The sequence below is a fragment of the Carcharodon carcharias genome, chromosome 3 (genome assembly GCF_017639515.1).
Source record: "Carcharodon carcharias isolate sCarCar2 chromosome 3, sCarCar2.pri, whole genome shotgun sequence".
Lineage (NCBI taxonomy): Eukaryota > Metazoa > Chordata > Chondrichthyes > Lamniformes > Lamnidae > Carcharodon > Carcharodon carcharias.
The window spans coordinates 93708989-93735174 of NC_054469.1; the positions used below are offsets into that span (position 1 = coordinate 93708989).

General features: G+C 42.8%; 1 protein-coding gene across 8 annotated transcripts in view; it reads right to left on the reverse strand.

Annotated features, from left to right (window-relative positions):
- LOC121276097 (tensin-3-like) overlaps positions 1-26186 on the reverse strand; it is a 488964-nt gene that overhangs the window by 44329 nt on the left and 418449 nt on the right. For all 8 annotated transcript variants that reach the window (XM_041184035.1, XM_041184034.1, XM_041184037.1 and 5 more), the window contains 3 exons: positions 15189-15364; positions 7408-7531; positions 7049-7138 (listed from right to left, as the gene is read on the reverse strand). In XM_041184035.1, the coding sequence (XP_041039969.1) occupies positions 7049-7138; positions 7408-7531; positions 15189-15364 (390 nt within the window). The remainder of the gene's footprint in view (positions 1-7048; positions 7139-7407; positions 7532-15188; positions 15365-26186) is intronic.

A 26186-nucleotide genomic window follows, 5' to 3' on the forward strand; every position in this document is an offset into this window, starting at 1 on the left:
TTGCTGACCTGCACCCTATGAAGAAAGTCGCCCATGGTTACAGTCGGGTAGATGCAGCCAGGGCTGCAGGTGTGGTTTGCAGCATCTGGGCAGGTACAATCAATCAGAATACAACTATCTTTAAATACCCTCCTTCATGCAGTGATCTACAATGAATAGGGTACATCCAGCAATATGGTTAGGCAAGCATTTGCGTTAGTGGTGCCAATGAATTTGTATTCCCAACGAGGACAGGAGTCTCCATATGACTGATCATATGCCAAAGTGGGAAATATTCAACTCTAACTGCAGATTTGTGGATACATGCAGGTAGGTGTAGAGCATTTCTCTTGTGGCCTCTCCTTACTTGGTATGCCCCAGTTGGTCTTTTTCTTCTCTTTTCAAATAGCTCAAATTGGTTTTCCATGAAAAAACAATCAGTGGCAATAATGGTGCTGTATAGTTAGCTTTTTTTTAAACAATTAGCACAAAATCTCTCGAGAGGCTTAGTGCTGGCAGATAATAAACAGTTATGAATTGACTGAAGAACGCTACCTTTAACATTAGTGTGCCTTTTCCATGGCTTTCCATATAGTTATTACTTAACAATCTTGAAAATCCTAACAAATGATTTAGAAACATCATCTTGTACAAACATCTGGGAATAGTGTGCATGAGGTTCCGTCCAGAAGTTAACATTAAAATAAAGCTCCCACCAGTTTGGGTTGCCAGTACAATTGGCACACCATCAATTTCTGCCCCAAAAAGGCTACCTAATGTAAAATAGGAAAGGATGTGACATTATGGATCTCAGCTTACTTTGATGATTGCAAATATCTGACTCCTCAGAATTTCTAGGCTAACTAAAGCATGGTGTTCTGATGGAGCACAGGATGACAGATATCACACTGTTCAGGAAATGTGAATTAACGTAGTGTAGAATATAAAAAACTCAAATTCAATGGGTACGGACAGTTACCTATGGTAACAAAATTAGCTACCAGCAGGTGTTAATGAAACTAAATACTTTGCATTATTCAGAAACTGCTTCAAAAGCAAAGTTAAAATAAATGTCTACACTTTACTTTTGTTCTTATTTTAAATATACCTGAATTTAGATTACTGTAAGTAGAAAATGGCAAACAGAAGAAATTCAGAAATACCTGCTCAGTGGACACATTCATCTCAGTAACCTGGAGATAGAAATTCTTTAACCAGATAACCTAAAGCATTAAATTATAAGATATATATTCAGGCACACACACCAAGTGCACACTAATGGCGGGAGATGAAGCTTGAGGCCAGGAGTTCCAACTGGTCAGAGGGAGAGGTGGGCACAGAGGCTTCAATACGACCAAGTTGGTGCAATTCCCACTGGATCAGAAACTCAAGCTTTAAACGTTTCTGCTCTGCTCTGCATTCGTCAATTTGTAGCCTATAACAGGCATAAGCCCAAATGAAGGAGGCAATCGGACCTGCTTTTCTATTTTATTTGCAACAATCTTAAAGAAATCAAAGATGTTTGTCAAGTTGGATTTTACCCTGTTTAGATCCATGCCAATTCTTACTGCAAGATATTTCTATGTCGGTAATTTCTGGAACCTACTATCTGATTTCCATATATACTTGTAAGTCTATCTCGTATAAAAGTCAACACCATGATTTTTGGCCTAAAAAATGCTAATTTTTCATAAACCTCATGTAAAAGCTGACCCTAGTATTTTTTCAGCTAATCAAAGCCCAAAGATTTCAGAACCAAAGTATGAGCCTGAAGGTGTTAATGATTTGATTTAATTTAATGAAAATTAGTACCAGTAAGTAAATGCTTAAAAAATTTCTACATTTTCAGTTTTGTTTTTATTTATTCAAATTTTTAAAATGATCAAATTATGAATGATAATTAATATGAATTCTTTATTAATGTTGTTTTTTATTTTATTCCATTGCAACAGTCTTTTTTGGATTTCACTTGGGGCTCAAATCAAGCACGGATGCCAACGTCTCGAAAACATCGCCCATGTAAGTCAACCCCACGACTTCAGGCCTAAAAAACTGATCTGAAAAACCCAACTTTTCTATGAGTATATCTGATATTTTATCGGATTTTCTTGCAAAACTAATGGGCTAATTTGTTTCTTCCCTTTCTGCTAAAATTGCAATTTTTATAGAAAGAAACAGGAAGTGAATCACTTCTTTGTGTTTTACCTTGCGGGCATAATTTGAGTGTCAGACCTCGGGTCCATTAGGCCACAGCTGCAACAATAATGCCTAAAATAACTCCAAACAAATATTTGTTGAAACTAAATATTAAGTTTCAGCTGGGCCAAGTCCTCTTACTTTGTTGATTTCAATGAGACTTCAGAATTTATAACTTATTTGCAGTGTATGTAGTAATAACAGTTTGAATTCAGGGGCGAGGGTAATTCCATGGCCTTTCGATGTGGTTCACCGTATATCTTAAGTTCTGTGTACAAACAATGGCTGGGAATGAAACCCCACAGAAAAGAGGAACAGTGTGAAACTGCATTCTGTGCTGATCTGGACATGGAATGGAATGTAGCTGCTGTGGCAACTTTGTTGCTCTTGGCATAAGCTTTGGGGGAGGTGGTGGCATAGTGGCATTGCCACTGGACTAGTAATCCAAAGACCCAGGGGACCTGGGGTTTGAATCCCACCAGATGGTGGAATTTAAATTCAATAAAAATCTGGAAATAAAAGTCTAGTGATAACGATTAAACTATTGTTGATTGCCATAAAAACCCATCCGGTTCACTAATGGAAATCAGTGGTCTTTACTTAGTCTAGCCCACAGCAATGTGGTTGACTCTTAACTGCCCTCTGAAATGACCTCATTAAGGTCACTAATTAGTATCCAACTGCTACAACGTCAGTAAAAAGGAATGAAACCGGGCAAATCACCCAACATCGACCAAGGCACTGGAACCGACAGCCCTCTCCACCCTGCTAAGTCCTACTTGCTAACATGTGGGGCTTGTACCTAAATTGGGACAGCTGTCTCACAGACCAGTCAAGCAACAGCCTGACATAGTCATACTCACAGAATCATACCTTACAGATAATGTCCCAGGCACCACCATCACCAACCCTGGGGATGTCCTGTCCCATCAGCAGGACACACCTAGCCAAGGTGGTGGCACAGTGGTATACAGTCAGAAAGGAGGTGCTCTGGGAGTCCTCAACATGGAGTCCGGACCCCATGAAGGCTCAAGGCGTCAGCTCCTGCTGATTACCACTTCAATGGTCATCACTAAAAGTGGCTCAGTAGCTCCCCTACCAACTGAGCTGGCTGAGTCCGAAAGGACATAGTTGCTAAACTGGGTCTGCGACAGGGGGTGAGGGAACCAACACGAGGGAAAAACAGACCTGACCTCATCCTCACCAACCTGCCTGCTGAAGATGTGTCTGTCCATGACAGTATCAGTAGGAGTGATCCCCGCAAATCGTTGTGGAGACAAAGTCCCGTCTTCACATCGTGAATACCCTCCATTGTGTCATGTGACACTATCACCATGCTAACACATCTCGTAACTCAAAACTGGGCAACGTGAGGCGCTGTGGGCCACCAGCAGCAGCAGCATTGTACTCAACCATAATCTGTCACCTCATGGGCAGAGTTTTCTGCCTGTCGGGCGGGCCCGACCCAATCTCCGGCGGACGGGGAGCTGATCCCTGCCGGAGAAGTGGGCCCCGCCGCCGTTTTAAGTGGGCGGGCCAACTAAGTGACCCCCAGCAGGAAGCACATGGATTCCCCAAATACTAAGTGCTGCCTCAGGGAGATCTCTGACAGCTGTATAAACGTTAAAATAGAAAAATAAAAAAATCACACAAGATGGGACATGTTAATAAATTTCACTGAAACTTTAATAAACTTTTTAAAACTCTATATGAAACCTCATCTTGCCGGTGGATGAGGTTTCATGTTTCTTCAGCAGCCCGCTGGCGCTCCTGGCCTGCCCACTGACCTTAAGGTTGGACAGGCAGATCCTTTAATTGTTTTAATTATCCTGTCAATGGCCTCAAATGGCCATTGACCAGGTTGGCGGGCCCGCAGCTGATCTCAATGTGCCCCCGCCTTCCTGAAAATTTAAATGGGGCGGGATGGCGTCGGGGGGGTTCCTCCTGACATAATCCCGCATCATTTTCGTGTCAGCGAGCGGGCCCCATCCCCTGCTCGCCAAAGGCAAAATTCAGCCCCATGTTGCTGGCATATCCCCCACTCTACCATTACCATCAAGCCAGGGGATCAACCCTGATTCAATAGAGAGTACAGGAGGGCATGCCAGGAGCAGCACCAGGCGTACCTAAGAATGAGGTGTCAACCTGGTGAAGCTACAACACTGGACTACTTGCATGCCAAACTACAGCAAATGATGCAATATGCAGCAAATGATAGACAGGGCTAAGCGACTCCACAACCAATGGATCATATCTAGGCTCTGCAGTCCTGCCACATCCAGTCGTGAATGGTGGTGGGCAATTAAACAACTCACTGGAGGAGGGGACTCCACAAATATCCCCATACTCAATGATGGGGGAGCCCAGCACAGCAGTGCAAAAGATATGGCTGAAGCATTCGCAACAATCTTCAGCCAGAAGTGCCAAGTGGATGAACCATCTCAGCCTCCTCTGGAGGTCCCCAGCATCACAGACACTAGTCTTCAGCCAACTTGATTCACACCATATGATATCAAGAAACAGCTGAAGGTACTGGATACTGCATGGGCTATGGGCCCTGACAATATTCTGGCAATAGTACTAAAGATTTATGCTCCAGAACAGTCACGCCCCTAGCCAAGCTGTTCCAGTACAGCTACAACACTGGCATCTACCCGGCATAGTGGAAAATTGCCTAGTTATATCCTTAAGACAAAAAGCAGGGCAAAACTAACCTGGACAATAACCGCCCCATTGGACTACTCTCAATCATCAGCAGAGTGATGGAAGGGGTCATCAACAGTGTTATCAAGCAGCACCTGCTTAGCAATAACCTGCTCACTGACTCTCAGTTTGTGTTCCACCAGGGTTACTCAGCTCCTGACCTCATTACAGCCTTGGTTCAAACATGGACAAAATAGCTGAATTCCAGAGATGAGGTGAGAGCGACTGCCCTTGACATCAAGGCCGCATTTGACCAAGTCTGCCATCAAGGAGCCCTAGCAAAACTGGAGTCAATGGGAATCGGAGGTAAACTCTCCGCTGGTTGGAGTCATAACCAGCACAAAGGAAGATGGTTGTGGTGGTTGGAGGTCAGTCATTTCATCACTGCAGGAGTTCCTCAGGATAGCGTCCTCAGCCCAACCATCTTCATCTGCTTCATCAATAACCTTCCTTCCATCATAAGGTCCGAAGTGGGGTGTTCATTGATGATTGTACAATGTTCAGCACCATTTACACAACCTCAGATACTGAAGCAGTCCATGTCGAATTGCAGCAAGACCTGGACAATATCCAGGGTTCGGCTGACAAGTGGCAAGTAACATTCACACCAAACAAATGCCAGGCAATGACAATCTCCAACAAAAGAGAAGCTGGCCATCTCCCCTTGACATTCAATGTTATTACCATCACTGAATCTCCCACTACCAACATCCTGGGGGTTATCATTGACCAGAAATTGAACTGAACTAGCCATATAAATACGGTGGCTAAGGACAGGTCAGAGGCTACGAATCCTGCGGCAAATAACTCACCTCCTGACTCCGCAAAGCCTGTCCAGCATCCACAAGGCACAAGTCAGGAGTGTGATGGAATAGTCCCCACTACCTGGATGAGTGCAGCTCCCACAATGCTCAAGAAGCTTGACACCATCCAGGACAAAGCAGCCCACTTGATTGGTACCACATCCACAAACATTCACTCGCTCCACCACCGACGCACAGTGGCAGCAGTGTGTACCATCTACAAGATGCACTGCAAGAATTCATCAAGGCTCCTTTGGCAGCAACTTCCAAACCCACTCATGCCTGCTCCCACACTTCCTCCTCGACAAGGGAAAGTTTTGCCTATGGAGCATGTGAAGGGATACAAAGGAGGCCAGAGGTCAGCAGAGCTAGAGACAAACTAGCATGATGGGCTAGAGGATAGAGACCAGAGATCCATAGGCTGGGATTTTGAATTTCTTTTTTTATTCATTCACGGGATGTGGGCTTCGCTGGCTGGGCCAGCATTTATTGTCCATCCCCAGTTGCCCTTGAGAAGGTGGTGGTGAGCTGTCTTCTTGAACTGCTGCAGTCCATGTGGTGTAGGTACACCCACAGTGCTGTTAGGAAGGGAGTCCCAGGATTTTTACTCAGTGACAGTGAAGGAACAGTGATACATTTCCAAGTCAGGATGGTAAGTGACTTGGAGGGGAACTTCCAGGTGGTGGTGTTCCCATCTATCTGCTGCCCTTGTCCTTCCAGATGGTAGTGGTTGTGGGTTTGGAAGGAGCTGTCAAAGGAGCCTTGATGCACATTCCACCCCCTTTTTAAGCCAATGGAAAGGAATATAATTTGTTTTATGTTCTTGCCAATAGTCAAAATAACCATCCTATTCCCCCATTCCCCACCACCCCACCAAAAGCTTCCAGGATGCAGCTCAGATATTTCAACATTACGGACAGGTTCACTAATTTGCATAAAAACAAAACCATAATTCAAAGGGTGTTTATGCTGGGTCTGAACACTGCAAGTGCCTCAGGTGTGCATGATCACACACAGACCTCAGGCTGCAGTGCTTTATTATGTAAGGGGCCTGTGCCTAATCTGCAACAGCATTGTTGGAGTCCTTCAATGAGATTAATAAGCCCAGTCCTAAATAAAGTGTGTTCCTTAATAAAAACAGAAAGTGCCGGAAAAACTCAGTAGGCCTGGCTGCATCTGTGGAGAGAGAAATAGAGTTAACGTTTTGAGTCCAATATAACTTCTTCAAGAGGAGTCGTAATGGACATGAAACTTTAACTCTGTTTCTCTCTCCACAAACACAGCCAGACCTGCTGAGTTTTTCCAGCACTTTGTTTTTATTTCAGATCTTCAGCATACACAGAATTTTATTAGAGTGTATTCCTTACCTTGAGTTGCTCCGTAGCCATCTGAAATGTTGTTGCTCTGTTCCCCAACTCCATGCACAGAAAGTGCAGAAAAGTTCTTCATAACTTTCACTGCAAGAGAAGAAATTCAAAGTAGCTTTTTAACTCCCAGGCAGCCAAATGACAGTACTTGAGAGATAAGCAGATTGTTGATTAGATAATTCTATAGTACTAAGGATGGTTAATGGCATCACTCCCCATTAGTTATAAACAACAATGCATGTTGGTGTACACTAACATTTCAATTATTTGCTAATTTTCGAAACTACTTCAAATTTTAAACATTAAAAAAACACAATTCCAGACTTAATGTCTTTTGCTTAGCGCGTGGGTATCATTACCATATGGAGTAGGTGGTGACACAGGAAACGCTGGTGTGGGAGGAACCACTTCATTTCCAGAGGAAGAGTTTAACAATCTGCCATCCACCTCATCCTGGCCAATGCTACATCCTGATATGTTTAACTGCAACAGAATAGAACAGAAAATCCTTAATACAAGTTGGTATTGATTAAATACACAGGCCTATTGGAGTTGAATTTGAGTTAAGTGGTGACGATTATGCAAGGGGGAACTTCACAAGTGCAAACACATTCAAAGTTTATGACTGATATTCTGTGTACTCCTGGTGAACTGTAACATGACCATGCCATTTTGGCCAATTATATTTTTGTCACTTTAATTTAAAAAAAGTCTCTCTATTCTCAGCTGAACAGTCTTTTCAACTTTTTAATGAAAGCTCATTTTTGCTTTTTCTCCCCTCTGCCCTCCTCGCTGATACGATCCCACAAATGACAGGCACCATCCAGGACTTTGTTTAAGTGGCCATTCTTCACATGTAGCCTTTGCCAGTGTTGTCAGGCTATTTAATCACACATAGTAACAAGGTTGAGCCCAATTTTGCCCTCACCTGACGTCTACACAGACGCACTTCCAGAAGACATTAATGCATAGTGATCGGGAGCATGAACCCTAGCTAATTTGCAGCACTTATCTTTGCTGCCACACTGGTTGAAGTCAGTTAATTCAGCAGAGAGCAGGTATTAAACTGCTCAGTATAGCAGAGCTACTGGGTAAAATTCTCTTTTTCAACTTCAATTGTAAAAATACTTCCGAATAACCATATGATTATTTTTAGTCCCACGAAAAGATGAGGTGAGGAAGAATGAGTTGTAAGATGCTTATTACTTATCTTTTTCTCCAAATGTTCCCCCTTAAATAACATCTTCTGAAGACAATAACACTAATTTTCCTGCAATGACTGAGAAGTGAAACTTTTGTCAGAGGATGGGTGCATGTGATTTTCCTGCTTGACTCAGTTGCATGGTTGGACCTGCACCGATAAATCAGGGAGATCAACAGCCAAAAGGTCCATGGACCTACAGAGGGAGGGGGAACTCTATTCTATTGGAGATGCTGAACCCCAATCAATCTCTTAAATCTCCGCAGACTTTCTGGTCTTCGAGAGTACATTTACGTTATATAGGCTTTGCTGGCTAAGCCAGCATTTATTGCCCATCCCTGACTGCCCTTGAAAAAGAAGTAGTGAACTGCCTTCTCAAACGGCTACAGTCCCTGTGGTATAAGTACACCCACAGTGCTGTTAAGGAGGAAGTTCCAGGATTTTGACCCAGCAACAGTGAAGGAATGGCGATATATTTCCAAGTCAGGGTGGTGAGTTGGTGAGTGGCTTTGAGGGGAACTTCCAGGTGGTGATGTTCCCATGTGCCTGAGGCTTTTGTCCTTCTAGATGGTACTGGTCATGAATTTGGAAAGTGCTGTCTAAGGAAGCTTGGTGAGTTCCTGCAGTCCATCTTGTAGATGGTACACACTGCTGCTATTGTTCGGCAGTGATGGAGGGAGTGAATGTTTGTGGATGGGGTGTCAAACAAAGCGGGCTGTTTTGTCCTGGATGGGGTCAAGCTTCTCGAGTGTTGTTGGAGCTGCACTCATCTCGGCAAGTGGAGAGTATTCCATCACACTCCTGACTTGTGGTTGTAGATGGTGGACAGGCTTCGGGGAGTTATTTGCCGCAGGATTCCTAGTCTCTGACCTGCTTTTGTATCCATCGTATTTATATGGCTAGTCCAGTTCAGTATCTGATCAATGGTAACCCCCCAGGATGTTGATAGTGGGAGATTCAGTAATGGTAATGCCACTGAATGTCAAAGGGCGATGGTTAGATTCTCTCTCCTTGGAGATGGTAATTGCCTGGCATTTGTGTGGCATAAATGTTATTTGCCACTTGTCAGCCAAAGCCTGGATACTGTCCGGGTCTTGCTGCATTTGGACATGTACTGCTTCAGTACCTGAGGAATTGTGGCATAGACCCTTGTGCCAGGTGCCTTCAATGATACTTTCTGCCCAATATGGGAGGGAGGAAATTAGAAGGGTGAGGGTGCTTACTTGTTGGGGGGGGGGGGGGGGGGGGGGGGGGGCAAGGGGTTGGTGGAACACAAATTAGGTACCAGAAATAAAAGGTAACCTATGGACTAATAACAATGAGAAACTTAATTTAATTAAAAGCAACAAAGACAAAGTATTGGAAATATTTAATTGCCTGAAGTTCAACAAATCCCCAGGACTTGAAGGCCTATATCGAAGGGTTCTAAAAAAGATAGCTGCAGCGATCATGCGCTGTTTATGATTTTCCAAAATTCCCTAGATTCTAATATGATCCCAGCAGATTCATAGGCCTGGATCTTCCGAGGAGCGGCAATCATTATCGAATTGAAACATAGAAACATAGAAAATAGGAGCAGGAGTAGGCCATTCAGCCCTTCAAGCCTGTTCCACCATTCATTATGATCATGGCTGATCATCCAACTCAATAGCCTGCTCCCGCTTTCTCCCCATATCCTTTGATCCCTTCCGCCCCAAAAACTATATCTAACTCCTTCTTGAAAACATAATATTTTGGCCTGAACTACTTTGTGGTAACGAATTCCACAGGCTCACCACTCTCTGGCTGAAGAAATTTCTCCTCTTCTCAGTCCCAAATGGTCTAACCTGTATCCTCAGACTGTGACCCCTGGTTCTGGACGCCCCCACCATAGGGAACATCCTTTCTGCATCTACCCTGTGTAGTTCTGTTAGAATTTTATAGGTTTCTATGAGAAACCCCCTCATTCTTCTGAACTCCAGCGAATATAATCCTAACCGACTCAACCTCGCCTCATATGTCAGTCCCGCCATCCCAGGAATCAGACTGGTAAACCTTCGCTGCACTCCCTCTATACCAAGAATATCCTTCCTCGGACAAGGAGACCAAAAGTGCACACAATATTCCAGGTGTGGTCTCACCAAAGCCCTGTATAATTGCAGCAAGACATCCCTGTTCCTGTACTTGAATCCTCTCGCTATGAAGGCCAACAAACCATTTGCCTTCTTTATCGCTTGCTGTACCTGCATGCTTACCTTCAGCGACTGGTGTACGAGGACACCCAGGTCTCACTGCACATTCCCCTCTCTCAATTTATAACCGTTCAGATAATAATCTGCCTTCCTGTTTTTGCCATCAAAGTGGATAACCTCACATTATACTGCATCTGCCATGCATTTGCCCACTCACTCAGCTTGTCCAAGTCACACTGAAGCATCTCTGCATCCACCTCACAGTTCACCCTCCTACCCAGCTTTGTCTCATCTGCAAATTTGGAAATTTTACATTTAGTTCCCTCATCTAAATCATTAATATATATGGTGAATAGCTGGAGTCCCAGCACCGATCCATGCGTACCCCACTAGTCACTGCCTGCCATTCAGAAAAAGACCTGTTTATTCCTACTCTTTGTTTCCTGTCTGCCAACCAGTTTTCTATCCATCTCAATACACTACCCCCAATCCCATGTGCTTTAATTTTACACACCAATCTCTTATGTGGAACTTTGTCGAAAGCCTTCTGAAAGTCCAAATAAGCCACATCCACTGGCTGCCCCTCATCAAATCTACTAGTTACATTCTCAAAAAATTCCAGTAGATTTGTCAAGCATGATTTCCCTTTCGTAAATCCATGCTGACTCTGTCATTGTTTTCCAAGTGCTCAGCTATTAAATCTTTTATAATGGACTCTAGAATTTTCCCCACTACTGAAGTCAGGCTGGCTGGTCTATAATTCCCTGTTTTTCTCGTTACGTCCCTTTTTAAATGGTGGGGTTACATTAGCTACCCTCCAAACTGTAGGAACTGTTCCAGAGTCTATAGAATCTCAGGAGATGACTACCAATGCATCCACTATTTCTAGGGCCACTTCCTTAAGTACTCTGGGATGTAAATTATCAGGCCCTGGGGATTTATTGGCCTTCAATCCCATCAATTTCTCCAACACCATTTCGTTACTAATACTGATTTCTTTCAATTCCTCCCTCTCACTAAACCCTGTGTTCCCCAACATTTCTGATATGTTATTAGTGTACTTCTTTGTGAAGACAGGACCAAAGTATATATTTAGTTGGTTAGCCATTTCTTTGTTCCCCATTATAAATTCCCATGGTTCTGACTGTAAGGGACCTACATTTGTCTTCACCAATCTTTTTCTCTTCACATACCTATAGAAACTTTTACAGTCAATTTTTATGTTCTCTGAAAGCTTACTCTCGTACTCTATTTTCCCCTTCTTAATCAATCCCTTGGTCCTCCTTTGCTGAATTCTAAACTGCTCCCAATCCTCAGGTCTGTTGCTTTTTCTGGCCAATCTGTATGCCTCTTCCTTGGATCTAATCCTATCTCTAATTTCCCTTGTAAGTCATGGTTTGGCCACCTTTCCTATTTTACTTTTGCGCCAGACAGGAATAAACAATTGTTGCAGTTCACCCATGCGCTCTTTGAACATTTGCCATTGCCTATCCATCGTCATCCCTTTAAGTAACATTTCCCAATCCATCATAGCCAACTCATGCCTCATACTATCGTAGTTTCCTTTATTAAGATTCAGGATCCTAGTCTCGGAGTCAACTATATCACTCTCCATCTTGATGAAGAATTCTATCATATTATGGTCATTCATCCCCAAGGGGCCTCGCACAACTAGATTGACAATTATTCCTTTCTTATTACACAATATCCAGTCCAGGATGGCCTGTTCTCTAGTTGGTTCCTCAACGTATTGGTTCAGAAAACCATCCCATATACACTCCAGGAATTCCTCCTCTATGGTATTATTACTAATTTGATTTGCCCAATCTATATGCAGGTTAAGGTCACCCTTATTACAGATGTTCCTTTATTGCATGCATCTCTAATTTCCTGTTTAATGCCATTCCCAGCATCACCACTACAGTTTGGAGGTCTATATACAACCCCCACTAATGTTTTTAGCCCCTTAGTGTTTCTTAGCTCTACCCATACAGATTCCACATCGTTGGAGCTGCTATCTTTCCTCACTACTGTGATAATTTCCTCTTTAACCAGCAATGCAACTCCACTGCCTTTTCCTTTTTGTCTGTCCTTCCTAAATACTGAATACTCCTGGATGTTGCTCCACTCAAACTTTCCCGGCTTGAAGCTGCTCCGCATTTTTTGCCAGGTCTTCCAAGCCCGGGTCTCCCAGAAATGAGGAGTACAGATCCCCCCACAGAGAACTCCATCAAAGTGGAGTACAGTCGGGTGGATAGACAGGACACGGCTGTTTTTAAAGCACTAGCTGCCATATGATAAGCTTAAAGGTCCAGTTTGAATGTCAGTGAATGAGTGAGTGGATGAATGATTGAATCGCTAGGGTAGTAAGATCGGTGAAGCGAATGGGGTGGGTAGGACGGCGGATGAATGAGGTGGTAGTTGGGTCTGGGGAGGTGTTCAGATGGTTGTGGGGATAGTCAGGGGTACTCAAATTGGCAAGCTGTGATTGGTAGAGTGCCTCAAAGATCAGTGCCGAGGCCTCAGCTATTTACAATCTATATTAATGACTTGAATGAAGAGAGAGAGTGTATCTAAGTTTGTTGACAATGCAAACTTGGTGGGATTGTAAGCTGTGAGGCAGACACAAAGGTTGCAAAGAGATATGGACAGGTTAAGTGAGTGGGCAACAAAGTAGCAGATGGAGTATAATGTAGGGATTTGTGTGGTTATTCACTTTGGCAGTAAGAATAGTAAAGCAGAGTATTTTTTTAAAAAGATGTGAAACTTGTAAATGTTGATGGTCAGAAGGACTTAGGTCTACACGTACAAGGACCACAAACATAGCAAGTAGATAGAGCAAGCATTTAGGAAAGCAAATGGCACAGTGGCCTTTCTTGCAACAGGGTTGGAGTACAAGAGTAAAGAAGTCTTACAATTGCACAGGGCTTTGGTGATCCTACACCTGGGCTACTAGGTGCAATTTTGGTCTCTATTTTTAAGGAAGGATGTTGTTGAATTAGAAGCAGTACAGCGAAGGTTCACTAGCTTATTTCCTGTGCTAACAGGGTTGTCCTAGAATGAGAGGCGGGGTTAATTGGGCCTATACTCTTTGGAGCTTAGAAGAATGAAAGATGATCTCTGAAACATAAAAGATTCTGAAGGGCCTTGACAGGTTGTTTCCACTGGCAGGGGAATCTAAAACATGGGACCACAGTCTCAGGATAAGGGACTGATCATTTAGGACTGAGATGAGGAGAAATTTCTTCATTCAAAGGGTTGTGAATCTTTACAATTCTCTATCTCAGAGGCTTGTGGATGTTCCATTCCTGAATATATTTAAGGCTGAGATAGACAGATTTTTGGTCTCTTGGGTACCAAGGGATATGGGGAATGGATGGGAGAGTGGAGTTGAGGCTGAAGATCAGGCATGATCATACTGAATGGTAGCGCAGGCTCAAGGGGACACATGGTCTACTCCTGCACCTTTTTCTTATGTTATGTTATGTTCTCAGGTAAAGACACTTAACCTCCTTGGCTTCCTTCAGTTGATTGTTTTCGCAGCAGGAAAGGTTTAAATTTAAAACAGTAGTTCATTCTAACGTAAGCAGATTCAATATATTTAAATGACCAACCCGCCTCCTGTGATTGGGTTGGTTGACCATGTCCCCCTCCAACCCCACCCTTCAAACTCCTTTGTTAAAACTAGAAGCGGGAGTGAGCAGCTTAGAGGCAGTTTTCGGATTTTTCACCTGTCACCAGAGCCAAACCCACCCATTTTTGAGGGTTAAATGTTCCCCTCATTGAGTCAGCAGATTAGAAATTCTTCCTGAAGCCTAATTATCCTGCTAATTTACATTGCTTTTTATGCTAATAATAAATTGGACATTAGTGATTTCTGTTGCTACCAACTTCAAAGAACCACTTTCAACCTTCACTTAAAAAGCATCATCATGTCCCTTCTGTTAAATTGTGGTTTGTTTACATGAAACAAAACCCATGAGTCAGCAATTCCCAACCGGTCTTATGTAGGCAACTGTAACCAGAAACCAAATTTACTCTGCTTCAAATTAGCAAATCCCAGCAGATTCAACTCTAGGTTGCAGTTAGGCACATAAGACTGATGTGCCAGGAAGCATTGTTAGTGCAATATAAAAAGTGCCCAAAGGTTTGAAATGAACACCAAATCTCAGCCATCCAATCAAAGGCAAGTGAAAAAATATAGATAAAACAGTGAAATAACAATGATTTTGTTTTGTGTAAACTCATGGAAGCTCTGAAAAGGTACAAGTCAAGAGGGACTGTTTAAGTATTTTAGATAAATTTTGGGAGAATTATTGGGAACACAACTTTAATGAGATGCGGGAATTCTGCAGATAATGCTCTTTGAAAAGACTAATAATAGTTTAGTCAGCTTGAGCCACTGTGTTGAACCTCAGGAGCCTGAAGGACAACCACATCATTGGCAATATGGAGACAAATTATCTGCTCATTCTCAAAATCAACTGAGACTGCACAGTTCAGGAAAGAGAAAAATATTCACCTTCTTTGATGAAAAAATTTTACTGATATATTCTGAAAAAAAAGACTATTAAGATGCAGCCTCCATAGGAACAGAAAACAAGAAGCTATGGCTCTTCAAACAGAATAAACAATACAACCTTACTTCAGGTGGAATTAATAATAACGAGGGATTAAAGGCATATCAGTTCATTTTGGCATGGGGAGATGATGGATCCAAGGAAGGTTTTCATATGCAATGCTATAATTTCTTTTATTTTCAACTTACCTCCCCTGACTGGTTAGTTGTGCTGAATGTTGCAGTGGACACGGAGTGGCAAGGGGCAGAGGATTTCATCCATCCACTTTGATCATACAACAGCTGAGCATCATCTTGTTCATATTGTCCAATGCTCCATTTCCTTGCCCTTCCTAATGTTATGTGACCTTCATCCGCTTGCACACCTGTGCATGAAGTAAGATATTAACATTTGGAAAGATTCCCTCAAAAATCTTGAACTAGTTGAAAAACATAACAATTACATTGGCTTTAATGTTAGATTCATAGTTTAGAAAATGTGAACAGAGATTGGTTGACATTTGCTTCATTTCAAAACAGCTCTCTGCCAGCTAATTGTCCTAAAACTTTATTTTAGAACACTATTATGTTTGTAGTAAGAAGAAATGTAAGAACAGTAAATCTTTTACAGTAGTAATGGTAGAAACTTTTATCTAGGAACATAGAAATTCACAATATTTCATTAGCATTGTTTGAAGCAGTCAGGTGAAAAATAATAGCGTTCTGTGTTCATAGAAGTGACAATTATCAGTGCTGGAAAAAAACAATTGTTGCAGCCACACTCAGAAATAAGCAATACTATCATAGAATGCTTACAGTACAGAAGGAGGCCATTCAGCCCATCGAGACAGTGCCAGCTCCTTGCAAGAGCAGGTTAACTAGTCCCCTACCCCATGCTTTCCTCATAGGCTTGAAAATGTTATCCTTCAGGTGCTTATCTGATTTCCTTTTGAAAACCATGATTGAATCTGCCTGAGCAACCTTCCAGGCAATGTATTCCAGATAAACTTGCTGTGTAAAAAAAAGTCTTTCCTTGTACTGTTTCCTTTAACTGTGGGCCATTTTTCAGTGCGTAGCAGTTTCGAGTTGGAAACTCACCAACAGCTCCAAAATTAATGCCCAGGCCCTATTCTCCTGACAAGACACGGAGCAGACCCACATCAAGCAGGTGGAAAAAGATGCATGTCGTGAGAAACTGGGCGGGACACAAGCCTGCATGCAGCACTCCTGCCCTGGCTGGTTCCATTATGGGGGTTGGCATTTTAAATCACCTACTATTTTCACTGAATTGGGCCCGTTTTGGTAGGAGGCATAGTTCACCACAGGTGTTGTGAACCAAATCTGTGTCAGGAACCTTTTGAAAAGTAAGTTCAAAATGGGTTAAGAATGTCAAATTGTAATGCTCTATGATAGGTTAAATATGTTTTTATTCTAGTGATTAATGGTTGGGCTTTATCCTTAAAAGGTAAGTGAGCATCATCAAAGTTGAAAAGTTTTCAGATGTACTCAAGTACATTGTCCAAGGGATAAAGTACTATTCCGCATTGAACATTATTGATACTCCGATTTGGCTGTGTAATTTGTCCTGTGATTTAACCTTTTAATTGAATGACAGCTCATACATCTGTTCCCCTGCTTTTAAGCTTGAACCGACGGCTGAGATCTTTCGCCGACTTCAAAGGTTCTGAAGTATTAAGCACTGGAAGCTTTGTTTATACAGCTGTGCAGGGGAACTTCATTATGAATGCTTGGCTGAGGTCCAAACCTTACTAACAGATTCCACTCAACAGGGTTTGTTGATACAGCTGTCTTCAGCGGTCTTAACTCTTTTTGAATTAAGAGGATTATATTTATGAAGTAGTTTTTGAATGAGTGTTTGTTTATCTTGACAGTTTCATGAATATTTGAAAGACTTCCCAACATTATTATAGGGCTGAAGAGTTTTGTACATAGTGGATACTGGGTAAGTGGGTATGGGGGTTTGAGGGATCTTGGGGCTGTGAGGGGGATGGTGAGGATTGAAGGGCCTCACACTCAGCTGCAGAGCTGATGTGATATTTCAGTCAAAGGACCTAGTAAAAATTACAACCAATTCCAAATGACAACTTTGGGATTGGACATGCAATTGTTAAGAAGGATCCCAACAGCTTTTATCAGGTGTACTCACCAGCTGCTCAGAAAGTCAGCTCCAGGATGGATAAGTGACCCTGGCAATTTTAACTGCTCATGTGCCTGTTTCCTGCTCCCACCCCACAAGCAAGTTGGATTAAAATGGTCTCAAATCATGCATAGTATGGGACAGATTCAGGGAAGTGTCCTTTTACTCTGTCTCTCAACATTGTTTGCTTACAATATCCAGAACAGCAACATGACCACGGGAGTTCCTATTTTCCATAGCATTGACTTTGACAGCCTCTCTCAGGGCCTGTTCAATTATGCACAATTTTCCTATGCATGCACATCCATCTGGATCTAGGACAAGACTGCCAAACTCCTTTTTTTTATTAGAATCATCCTGCTATTTTCAAATTCAGATTTTGGAGGCAACCAAAGATGTCAGGCCCATGCCTAAGAGAACCAGTCACATGATTGAGGGTATACCATTCCATATGTTTAATTGTTTGCTGCTCCATAGTGACTGAATATATTAAACGTGAAAGGAAATCTATTGACATGCTCAAGCCAGGATTTTCCAGCCCCATCGTGGCGGGACCCACCGTAGGAGATGTGGCAGGACCAGAGGATCCTGGTGGTGGGCAGGGCCGGAAAATCCCACCCTTTGTCTCTATGCCCATGTTAAAGTGAGTTAGACAGATTTTTGATCTACTAGGGAGTCTTGAGTTATTGGGGGCCAAGCAGGAACGTGGAGTTAAGGTCATGATCAGATCAGCCATGATCTTACTGAGTTGCGGAGCAGGCTCAAGGAGCCAACTTGCCTGGATGAGTGCAGCTCCAACAACACTCAAAGAGTTTGACATCATTCAGAACAAAGCAGCCTGCTTGATAGGCACCCATCCACCACCTTGCACATTCCCTCCCTCCACCACTGATGTATAGAGGTAACAGTGTACAAGATGCACTGCAGCACCTCACCAAGGCTCCTTTGACAGCAACTTCCAAACCCAAGATCTCTACCACCTAGTATATCAAGGGCAGCAGATGTATGGGAACACCACCATCAACCTGACTTGGAAATATATTGTTGTTCCTTCACTGTCGCTGGGTCAAAATCCTGGAGCTCCCTCCCTATCCTACACCACATGGACTGCAGTGATTCAAGAAGGTGGCTCACCAACCCTTCTCAAAGGCAATTAGAGATGGGCAATAAATGCTGGCCCAGCCAGTGATGTCTACATGCCATGAAAGGATTTTTAAAAAATGGCCTACACCTGCTCCTATTCCATATGGCCTTCTGTAATTTCAAGACCATTCACATATTTTTTCCACCCAATACTTTCCAAACACAGGGTGATTATTTGATGAAAGTAGTTGCTAAACTGCCTTCTAGGAATAACTTGCACCAAAACTGTCTCAGAGTCAACAGCTCCACAGGTGATACCAACAGATAAATTTATAAAATATGGTTATCCTATCAGCAGTTAAAAAGATAAACTGACAACCTGCAGCAATTTAAAAATTCAACTAGGAACCTTATACAGATAAATTATGTCAACCTTTTGATTGTACAATTCACTATAGTATGTAATAATAAGGGTAACTGAGAAAACCAAATCTGTAAAGCTTATTAACATGACTTATTAACACACTGCATTACATTCATGTTTGTAACTGTTCTATTATACCACTAACTATATCAGCATTTCAACCAGCTGTACAGATGCAATATAGTGCATGTAGACAGTATGGGAAATAATTTTTTCAACAGCAGGTTGATTTTTTAATTCTTTCATGGGGTGTGCGTGTCGCTGGTATGGCCAACATTTATAATCCATCCTAATTGCCCTTGAGAAGGTGATGAGCCACCATCTTGAATTGCTGCAGGCAATCTAATGCCAGTACATCCACAGTGCTGTTAGAAAAGAGTTCCAGGGTTTTGTTTCAGCGACAGTGAAGGAATGTCAATATAGATTCAAGTCAGGGTGGTGTGTGATTTTGAAGGCAAATTGCAGCTGGTGGTACTGGCCTTGTCCTTCGTAGCATAGAGCTTAGGGAGTTTGAAAGGCACATTGATAAGTGGCCACAATGCATCTTGCATATAGTAAACAATGTTGCCACTGTGCATCCGTGGTGGAGAGAGTGAAATTATTGGCAGGGACATCTTTAGCCTAAATGCGGTTGAGCTTCTTGAGCGCTATTGGAGTTGCACTCACCCAGGCAAGTTTACAGTGTTGCAAAAATATGGTTCGTGGTTCATAGGCTTTAGAACGTAGATTTTAGTTTTAGGAATTAAAGATTTAACTGTAGATAAATGGGAGCATCTGATTGAGGAACTGAAAACAACCCTGAGCTAAATGTAATTCACACAAGCTTGGAGTTAATTACAGTTAAAAGATAACCAATGTTTATCTTCAATGTCAGAGTTAGACGTGTAAACACAGGACAACAGATTACCTATTTCTGGGCATCTTGGTAGACTAAGCATGTCTATCGTTATCTCTATAAAGGAAGCTAAAAGCTAGCAAATCTGAGAGAGGTTTGTAAAACACCAACAGAGTTAAAAATTATTCATATAGATTGCAGAGTCAAAGAGTCGTGTTAAGGGTAAAATAAGTGGTTTGCATTTCTGTTTGAATCCAGCATGCCACATTGCCTGAGAGGTAGTGAGTCAGAGTGGAGCCTTGGTTAGAAGGTTCCTTTGTTTGCCGACAGCAACAAGTAGTTCAGTTTGGGAACAAACGGGGGTACTGGTAGATTTTGGTTTGTGCAGACTGCTGCTCACTGAGTGGGAAAAGCTAAAAGAAATGAATGTTAGTCAGTTGGGCCTGTACTTCAAGCAAAGAATGTGCTAACATCATTGTTCAGCATCTGGAATGCAGGTGGGTTTCGATCTCAATTTGGATTTCATGAGGGAAAAGCAGCTAGAAGATTTGCTGTAGCTTGCAGCTAGTGAAAGAAATCTATAGTGGTCCTCATAGAGGCTTGTAGCAGCTAGCAGTGGGCTTGAATGGCTAGCTTTGAAAGAGCTGTACAGAATCTGTGGGGGCAGACTGGGAAAAGGAAAAAAACAGCCTATGTAAGTCCAAAGCCAGGAAAGGAGCTGAAGAGTCCATAATTGCAAGGACTTTAAAGAAAATCCGACTGTCGCTTAGCCAAAAGCTAATGGAAAGATCCCAATAAATCTTCTACCTTGGAGAAAGTTGGAATATTGAGGAGAATTAAAGTAAATTCTGGAGGATTGCAGCAACCCTTTGAGTTGGTCTTTAGAGAAGTGAGTGCGCCTTCAAGATTCTTGTAAAGTATAAAGGAACTCTTGGGGGGGAGGGCCAAGTAAAAAGTAGAACTGAGTTCATAACACTAGAGTTTATAATTACTTATGCTAAGTTAATAGTGTCTGCTTTATTTAATTCTTATAGAACATTTGTATAATTCTATATATACATATATATATTTAGATGGGGAGGCAGTGGCATAGTGTATTGTCGCTGGACCAGCATTCCAGAGACCCAGAGTAATGCTCTGGGGACACGGGTTTGAATTCCACCACGGCAGATGGTGGAATTTGAATTCAATAAAAATTTGGAATTAAAAGTCTGGCGATGACTGCAAAACCATTGCCGTAAAAACCCTTCTTGTTCACTAACATTCATTAGGGAAGGAAATCTGCTGTCCTTACCTGGTCTTGGCTACATGTGAGTCCAGACCCACAGCAATGTGGTTGACTCTTAAATGCCAATTGAACAAGGGCAATTAGGGATGGTCAATAAATGCTGGCCTAGCCAGCGATGCCCACATCCCATGAATGAACAAAAAAAATTAAAGTTTGTTTTTATTTAAAAATATAAAATCTTGTAGTGTGGTTCTGTCGATTGTTGGGTGTTTAGATTTCTTCTTTAAATGTTAACGGTCCCTAACAGGATCGTAGCAAAGGTATTCCATCACACTCCTGACTTGTGCCTTGTAAATGGTAGACAGGCTTTGAGGAGTCAGGAGGTGAGTTACTTGCCAAAGAATTTCCTGCCTTTAATCTGCTCTGTTAGCCACAGTATTTATATAACTGGTCCAGTTCTGTTTCTGGTCAATGGTAAACCCAAGTGTGTTAATAGTGAGTGATTCAGCGATGATAATGCCATTGAATGTCAAGGGCAGATGGCTATAGTCCCTCTTGTTGGAGATGGTCACTGCCTGGCACTTGTGTGGTGCAATATGACTTGCCACATATCAGCCCAAGCCTGAATGTCATCCAGATCTTGTTGTATATGGACATGGACTGTTTCAGTATTTGAGGAGTTGAAAATTGTGCTAAACATTGTGCAATCATTATCAGCAAACATCCCCACTTCTGACCTTATGGTGGAGGGAAGGTCATTGATGAAGCAGCTGAAGATGGTTTGGGCCTATGACACTCCCCTGGAGCTCTTGCAGTGATGTCCTGGGACTGAGGTGACTAGCTCTCAACAACCACAAAATCATCTTCCTTTGTGCTATGTATGACTCCCACCAGTAGAGAGTTTTGCCCAATTCCCAATGACTTCAACATTGCCAAGGTTCCTTGATGCCACACTCAGTCAAATGCTGCCATGATGTCAAGGGCAGTCACTCTCACTTCACCTCTTTTGTCCATATTTGAATCAAGGCCGTACTGAGATCAGGGGCTGAGTGGCCCTGGTGGAACACAAGCGGAGCATCAGTAAGCAGGTTATTGCAGAGTAAGTGCCGCTTGATAGCACTGTCGGTGATACTTCCCATCACTCTGCTGATGATAACTGATGGGTTGGTAATTGGCTGGATTGGAATTGTCTTTTTTGTGGACATGATATACCTGGCCAATTTTCCACATTGCCGGGAAGATGCCAGTTGTAGCTGTACTGGAACAATTTGGCTGGGGCGCAGCTAATTATGCAGCACAAGTATTCAGTGCTATTGCCGGAATATTGTCAGGCTCCATAGCCTTTGCAGTGTCCACTGCCTTCAGCTGCTTCTTGATATCATGTGGAGTGGAGTGAATTGAAATGAATTGGCTGAAAACAGGCATCTGTGATGCTGGCAGCCTTAGGAGGAGGCTGAGATGGATCATTCACTCAGCACTTCTGACTGAAAATTGTAGCAAGCACTTCAGCCTAGTCTTCTCTACTGACACGCTGGGCTCCCCCATCATTGAGGATGGGATATTTATGGAGCCACCCCCTCCTGTTATTTGTTTAACTGTCCACCACCAATCATAGCTGGATGTGGGAGGTCTGCAGAGCTTAGATCTGATCTGTTGTTTGTAGCATCATTTAGCTCAGTCTATCACATGACGTTTGTGCTGCTCAGCAAGCCAAGTAGTCCTGTGTTGTAGCTTCAACAGGTTAACACCTCCTTCTCAATGTGTCTGGCACTGCTCATGGAATGCATCCTGCATTCATTGAATCAGGGTTTATCCCCAGCTTAGTGGCAATGACAGAGTGGGGGTTATGCCGGGCCATGAGATTACAGATTGTGGTTGAATACAATTCCACTGCTACTGTTGGCCCAAAGGGCCTCATGGATGTCTGGTTTGAGCTGCTAGATATGTCCTGAATCTATCCCATTTAGCACGGCTGGAGTGCTACACAACAAAATGAACGGTATGCTCAGTGTGAAGAACTGGGCTTGGTCTTCACAAAGAGTGTGTGTGGTCACTCCTACCAATACTGTCATGGACAGGTGCATCTACAACAGGAAGATTGGAGAAGACAAGATTTTTCCCTCCTGTTGGATTCCTCATCTCGTTCCTCAACCTGGCAGATATGTCCTTCAGGATTTGACCAGCTTGGTCGGTAGTGATGTTGCCGAGCCACTGTGGGGATGGACATTGAAGTCCCCCACCCAGGGTTTTTTTAAAAATTTATTCATGGGATGTTGGCTTCACTGGATGGGCCAACATTTAATGCCCATCCCTAGTTGCCCTTGAGAAGGTGGTGGTGAGCTGCCTTCTTGAACCATTGCAGTCCATGTGGTGTAGATACACCCACAATGCCTAGGTCGATGCTGAATGGTCCGTCTGGTTTCATTCCTTTTTTGTGACTTTGTAGCGGTTTGATACAACTGAGCAGCTTGCTAGGCCATTTTAGAGGACAGTTAAGAGTCAACCACATTGCTGTGGGTCTGGAGTCACATGTAGGCCAGGCCAGGTAAGGATGACAGATTTCCTTCCCTAAAGGACTTTAGTGTACCTGATGGGTTTTTACAACATTTGACAATGGTTTCACGGTCATCATTAGACTTTTTATTCCAGATTTTTATTGAATTCAAATTCCATCAACTGCCATGGTGGGATTCAAATCCAGGTCCATCCGGTTTTATTCTTTTTGACTTTTCAATAGCAGGTTGGCACAATGGAGTGGCGTGCTAGGCCATTTCAGAGTCAGTCACATTGAGTCCTTGAGCAGGGCCTGCAGATTGTTTTCCTAAAGGTCATTAAATTTGGGTGTTTATGACAATTAATGATAGTTTCATGGCACCATTACTGAGACTAGCTTTTAATTCCAGATTTAGTAGTTAATTTGATTCAAATTCCATCAAGCGCCTTGGTGGGAATTTAACCTGTGTCCCCAGGACATTAGTCTGAGCTTCAGGATAACCAGTCCAGTGACGACAGTACCACTATGCCACCATCTACCCTTGTTGATGATTATAACAGTATAAACTTCCAGTGAAGTTGGTTTCAGTCACAGACAAAGATCCCCAGCAAAATTCCACTAGGAGTTTTGACAGATCCAATCAAGCAGCAAGGTTCCCATTCATGAGAGGTTTTTTCTGCAGACATACACTAATTATAAAAAGGGCCTGACAGCTTCATTTGTATCATCTTTCAAAGACACATGTGCCTCCTCTCTTTTCTAATCTTACTAAATCGGGACTCTAGTTAACGATCAGACATTCCATTGAGTGAAAAGGACCAATGATGCCATAACAGATTAAAAGGGGGCAGAGATCACCACTGCTTTGGGATGGGGAAACATGGTAGAGCCATATAGCACGAGCTTACATCCAAGTGATACAGATGATTTTTTTTTTACAACGTGCATCATTAATATACAAGACAAAAAAATCCTCACAATCAACATGTTTATCATGCCACCAGAAACAGAAGTGCTAAGGTAACTAATGGGGTTAATGTATTTTTACTGGCACAGCAGGGATCTTGCAATAGCTAGTACAAATTAGACAGTTTAGTAAAATGGGTATTTTGTTCCTTAATATTGCATGTTGGTGTCTGATGCAGAGCAAACTTTCTTGTTGGTTCTAATGATTTTTGGAGCAGATTGTTCTTGGAAAATATATTTAGCAACAAGTTTTTTTCAAAATAGTGTATTGGTCAGCTATAAGAACATAAAGAAATAGGAGTATTATTATAAGATCATTATAAAGACATTTTTCAGAAAGATCATGAGTTGCATCTTCCGGCTGGTGAATGCAAGGCGGGGCCCGCTCGCCGACGCATAAAATGACACGGAGTGACGTCGAGCATGCGTCCCGACATCACCCTGCGTCATTTAGATTTTCAGGTCAGCGGGTGCACAGCCGAGTCGGCTGCATGGCCGCCAAACGGTCAAAGACCATTTAAGGCCTTTGAAAAACTAATTAAGCCAATTAATGGACAAGGTTGGCGGGCAGACTGGGGGCACTGGCAGGCGGGATGAGGTTTCATGAGGGATTTAAAGATTTCAGAATAATTTAAAATAAGAGTCATGGACATGTCCCAACCCATGTGACAGTGTCACACGAGAGGATATGTCAGTAAATTTTTTTCTATTCTTTAAACTGCTTTTCACATTTGAGCCTATCTCCCTGTGGCAGCACTTCGCCTCAGGGAGATCTGTGTGCTCTTTCACATGCATGCGCAAAAGAGCGCACTCCTGGCTCAGGGAATTCCACCCCCCACCGCCCGCACAGGGAGTGCATAGCATTTCTGAACGGACGTCACACTGGGCTCTTGAAAAGTTTAACCTTAAAGAGCAATGTACGCAAAACAAAATATTTTATAGGGCACTTATATGGCACAATTTGAATCATGGGAAAGCAGCTTCTGTGGAAAAAAAACTTTTGGTGCACAAACAGCAATAAAAATTCTACTGAGGCATGAAATCAAACCAGAAGCAGATGGTATTGGAATTTAAATGTAAAGCAAGCAAGAGCAGTGAACCACAGTAGAAAAGAAAATTTTTCTGACATGTTTCAAAAATGCAAAGTTCCTCCAATGACTGACAGGATAAAGGTAAGAGGCCTGAAAAAGAATGTGATCCCTGAAGTTTAATGATGATTGTGATAGTTGGTGACTTCAGGCTCCGAAGATTGTTGGCTAAGTGGGAGATCACGCTATTGCATGGAACTAATGGGCACCAGTGTTACTAGTTGTGCATGCTGCGCACCTGCTCGCCCCAGAGCCACAAACTCCAGATTACACCAGGATGGGGTGATGGAAAGAGAGAGAGAGATGGGAGCTCCTGGGCAATGAATAGATGTGGTCCCCACCTGCCCCAGGCACACCGGCATGTGCCTTTAGCGGGCCTCATACCCTAGGGGGCCTTTCTGGCCTCTTTTTAAACTTGCATCTTCACCGTCTAATCAATAGACCAGCCCAGAATCTTATTCAGGGACCCCTGCTGGGCCCACTTCTGCCCACCTGGAGAATGATACATATCCTCTTAGTCAGCATACCAGTCACAAAACTGACACTTGGGCCCTCTGTAGCTGAAGATTTAGCATCTTCCAATGCAGGGCAACCTGCCCCGAGTCCAAGCCACTACGTCATCAGGCCTTGACTGACATGAGCAGAGAGACTCTGCCTCCAAACAAAGCCACAGGAAACAACAGCATCAGCCCAGGATTCAGCCCACCCAAAGCCTCTATGGCTGTCCCAGTGGACCCCCATTGAAGTTACACCAGGTGGTTGCTGGAATGGACGAGTAACTTTGACCCTATTGTAGAATACTTTGGAACTCAGGAGAGAAAGTTCCACATTTGAAGCTGTGCTGATTTAGTGAACCTCAAAGGGTAGTACTTGGGGAAGCTACAGGTGGCTGAGATGAAATGAATTTTTTTCTAGGTTCAACTTTTATTTTT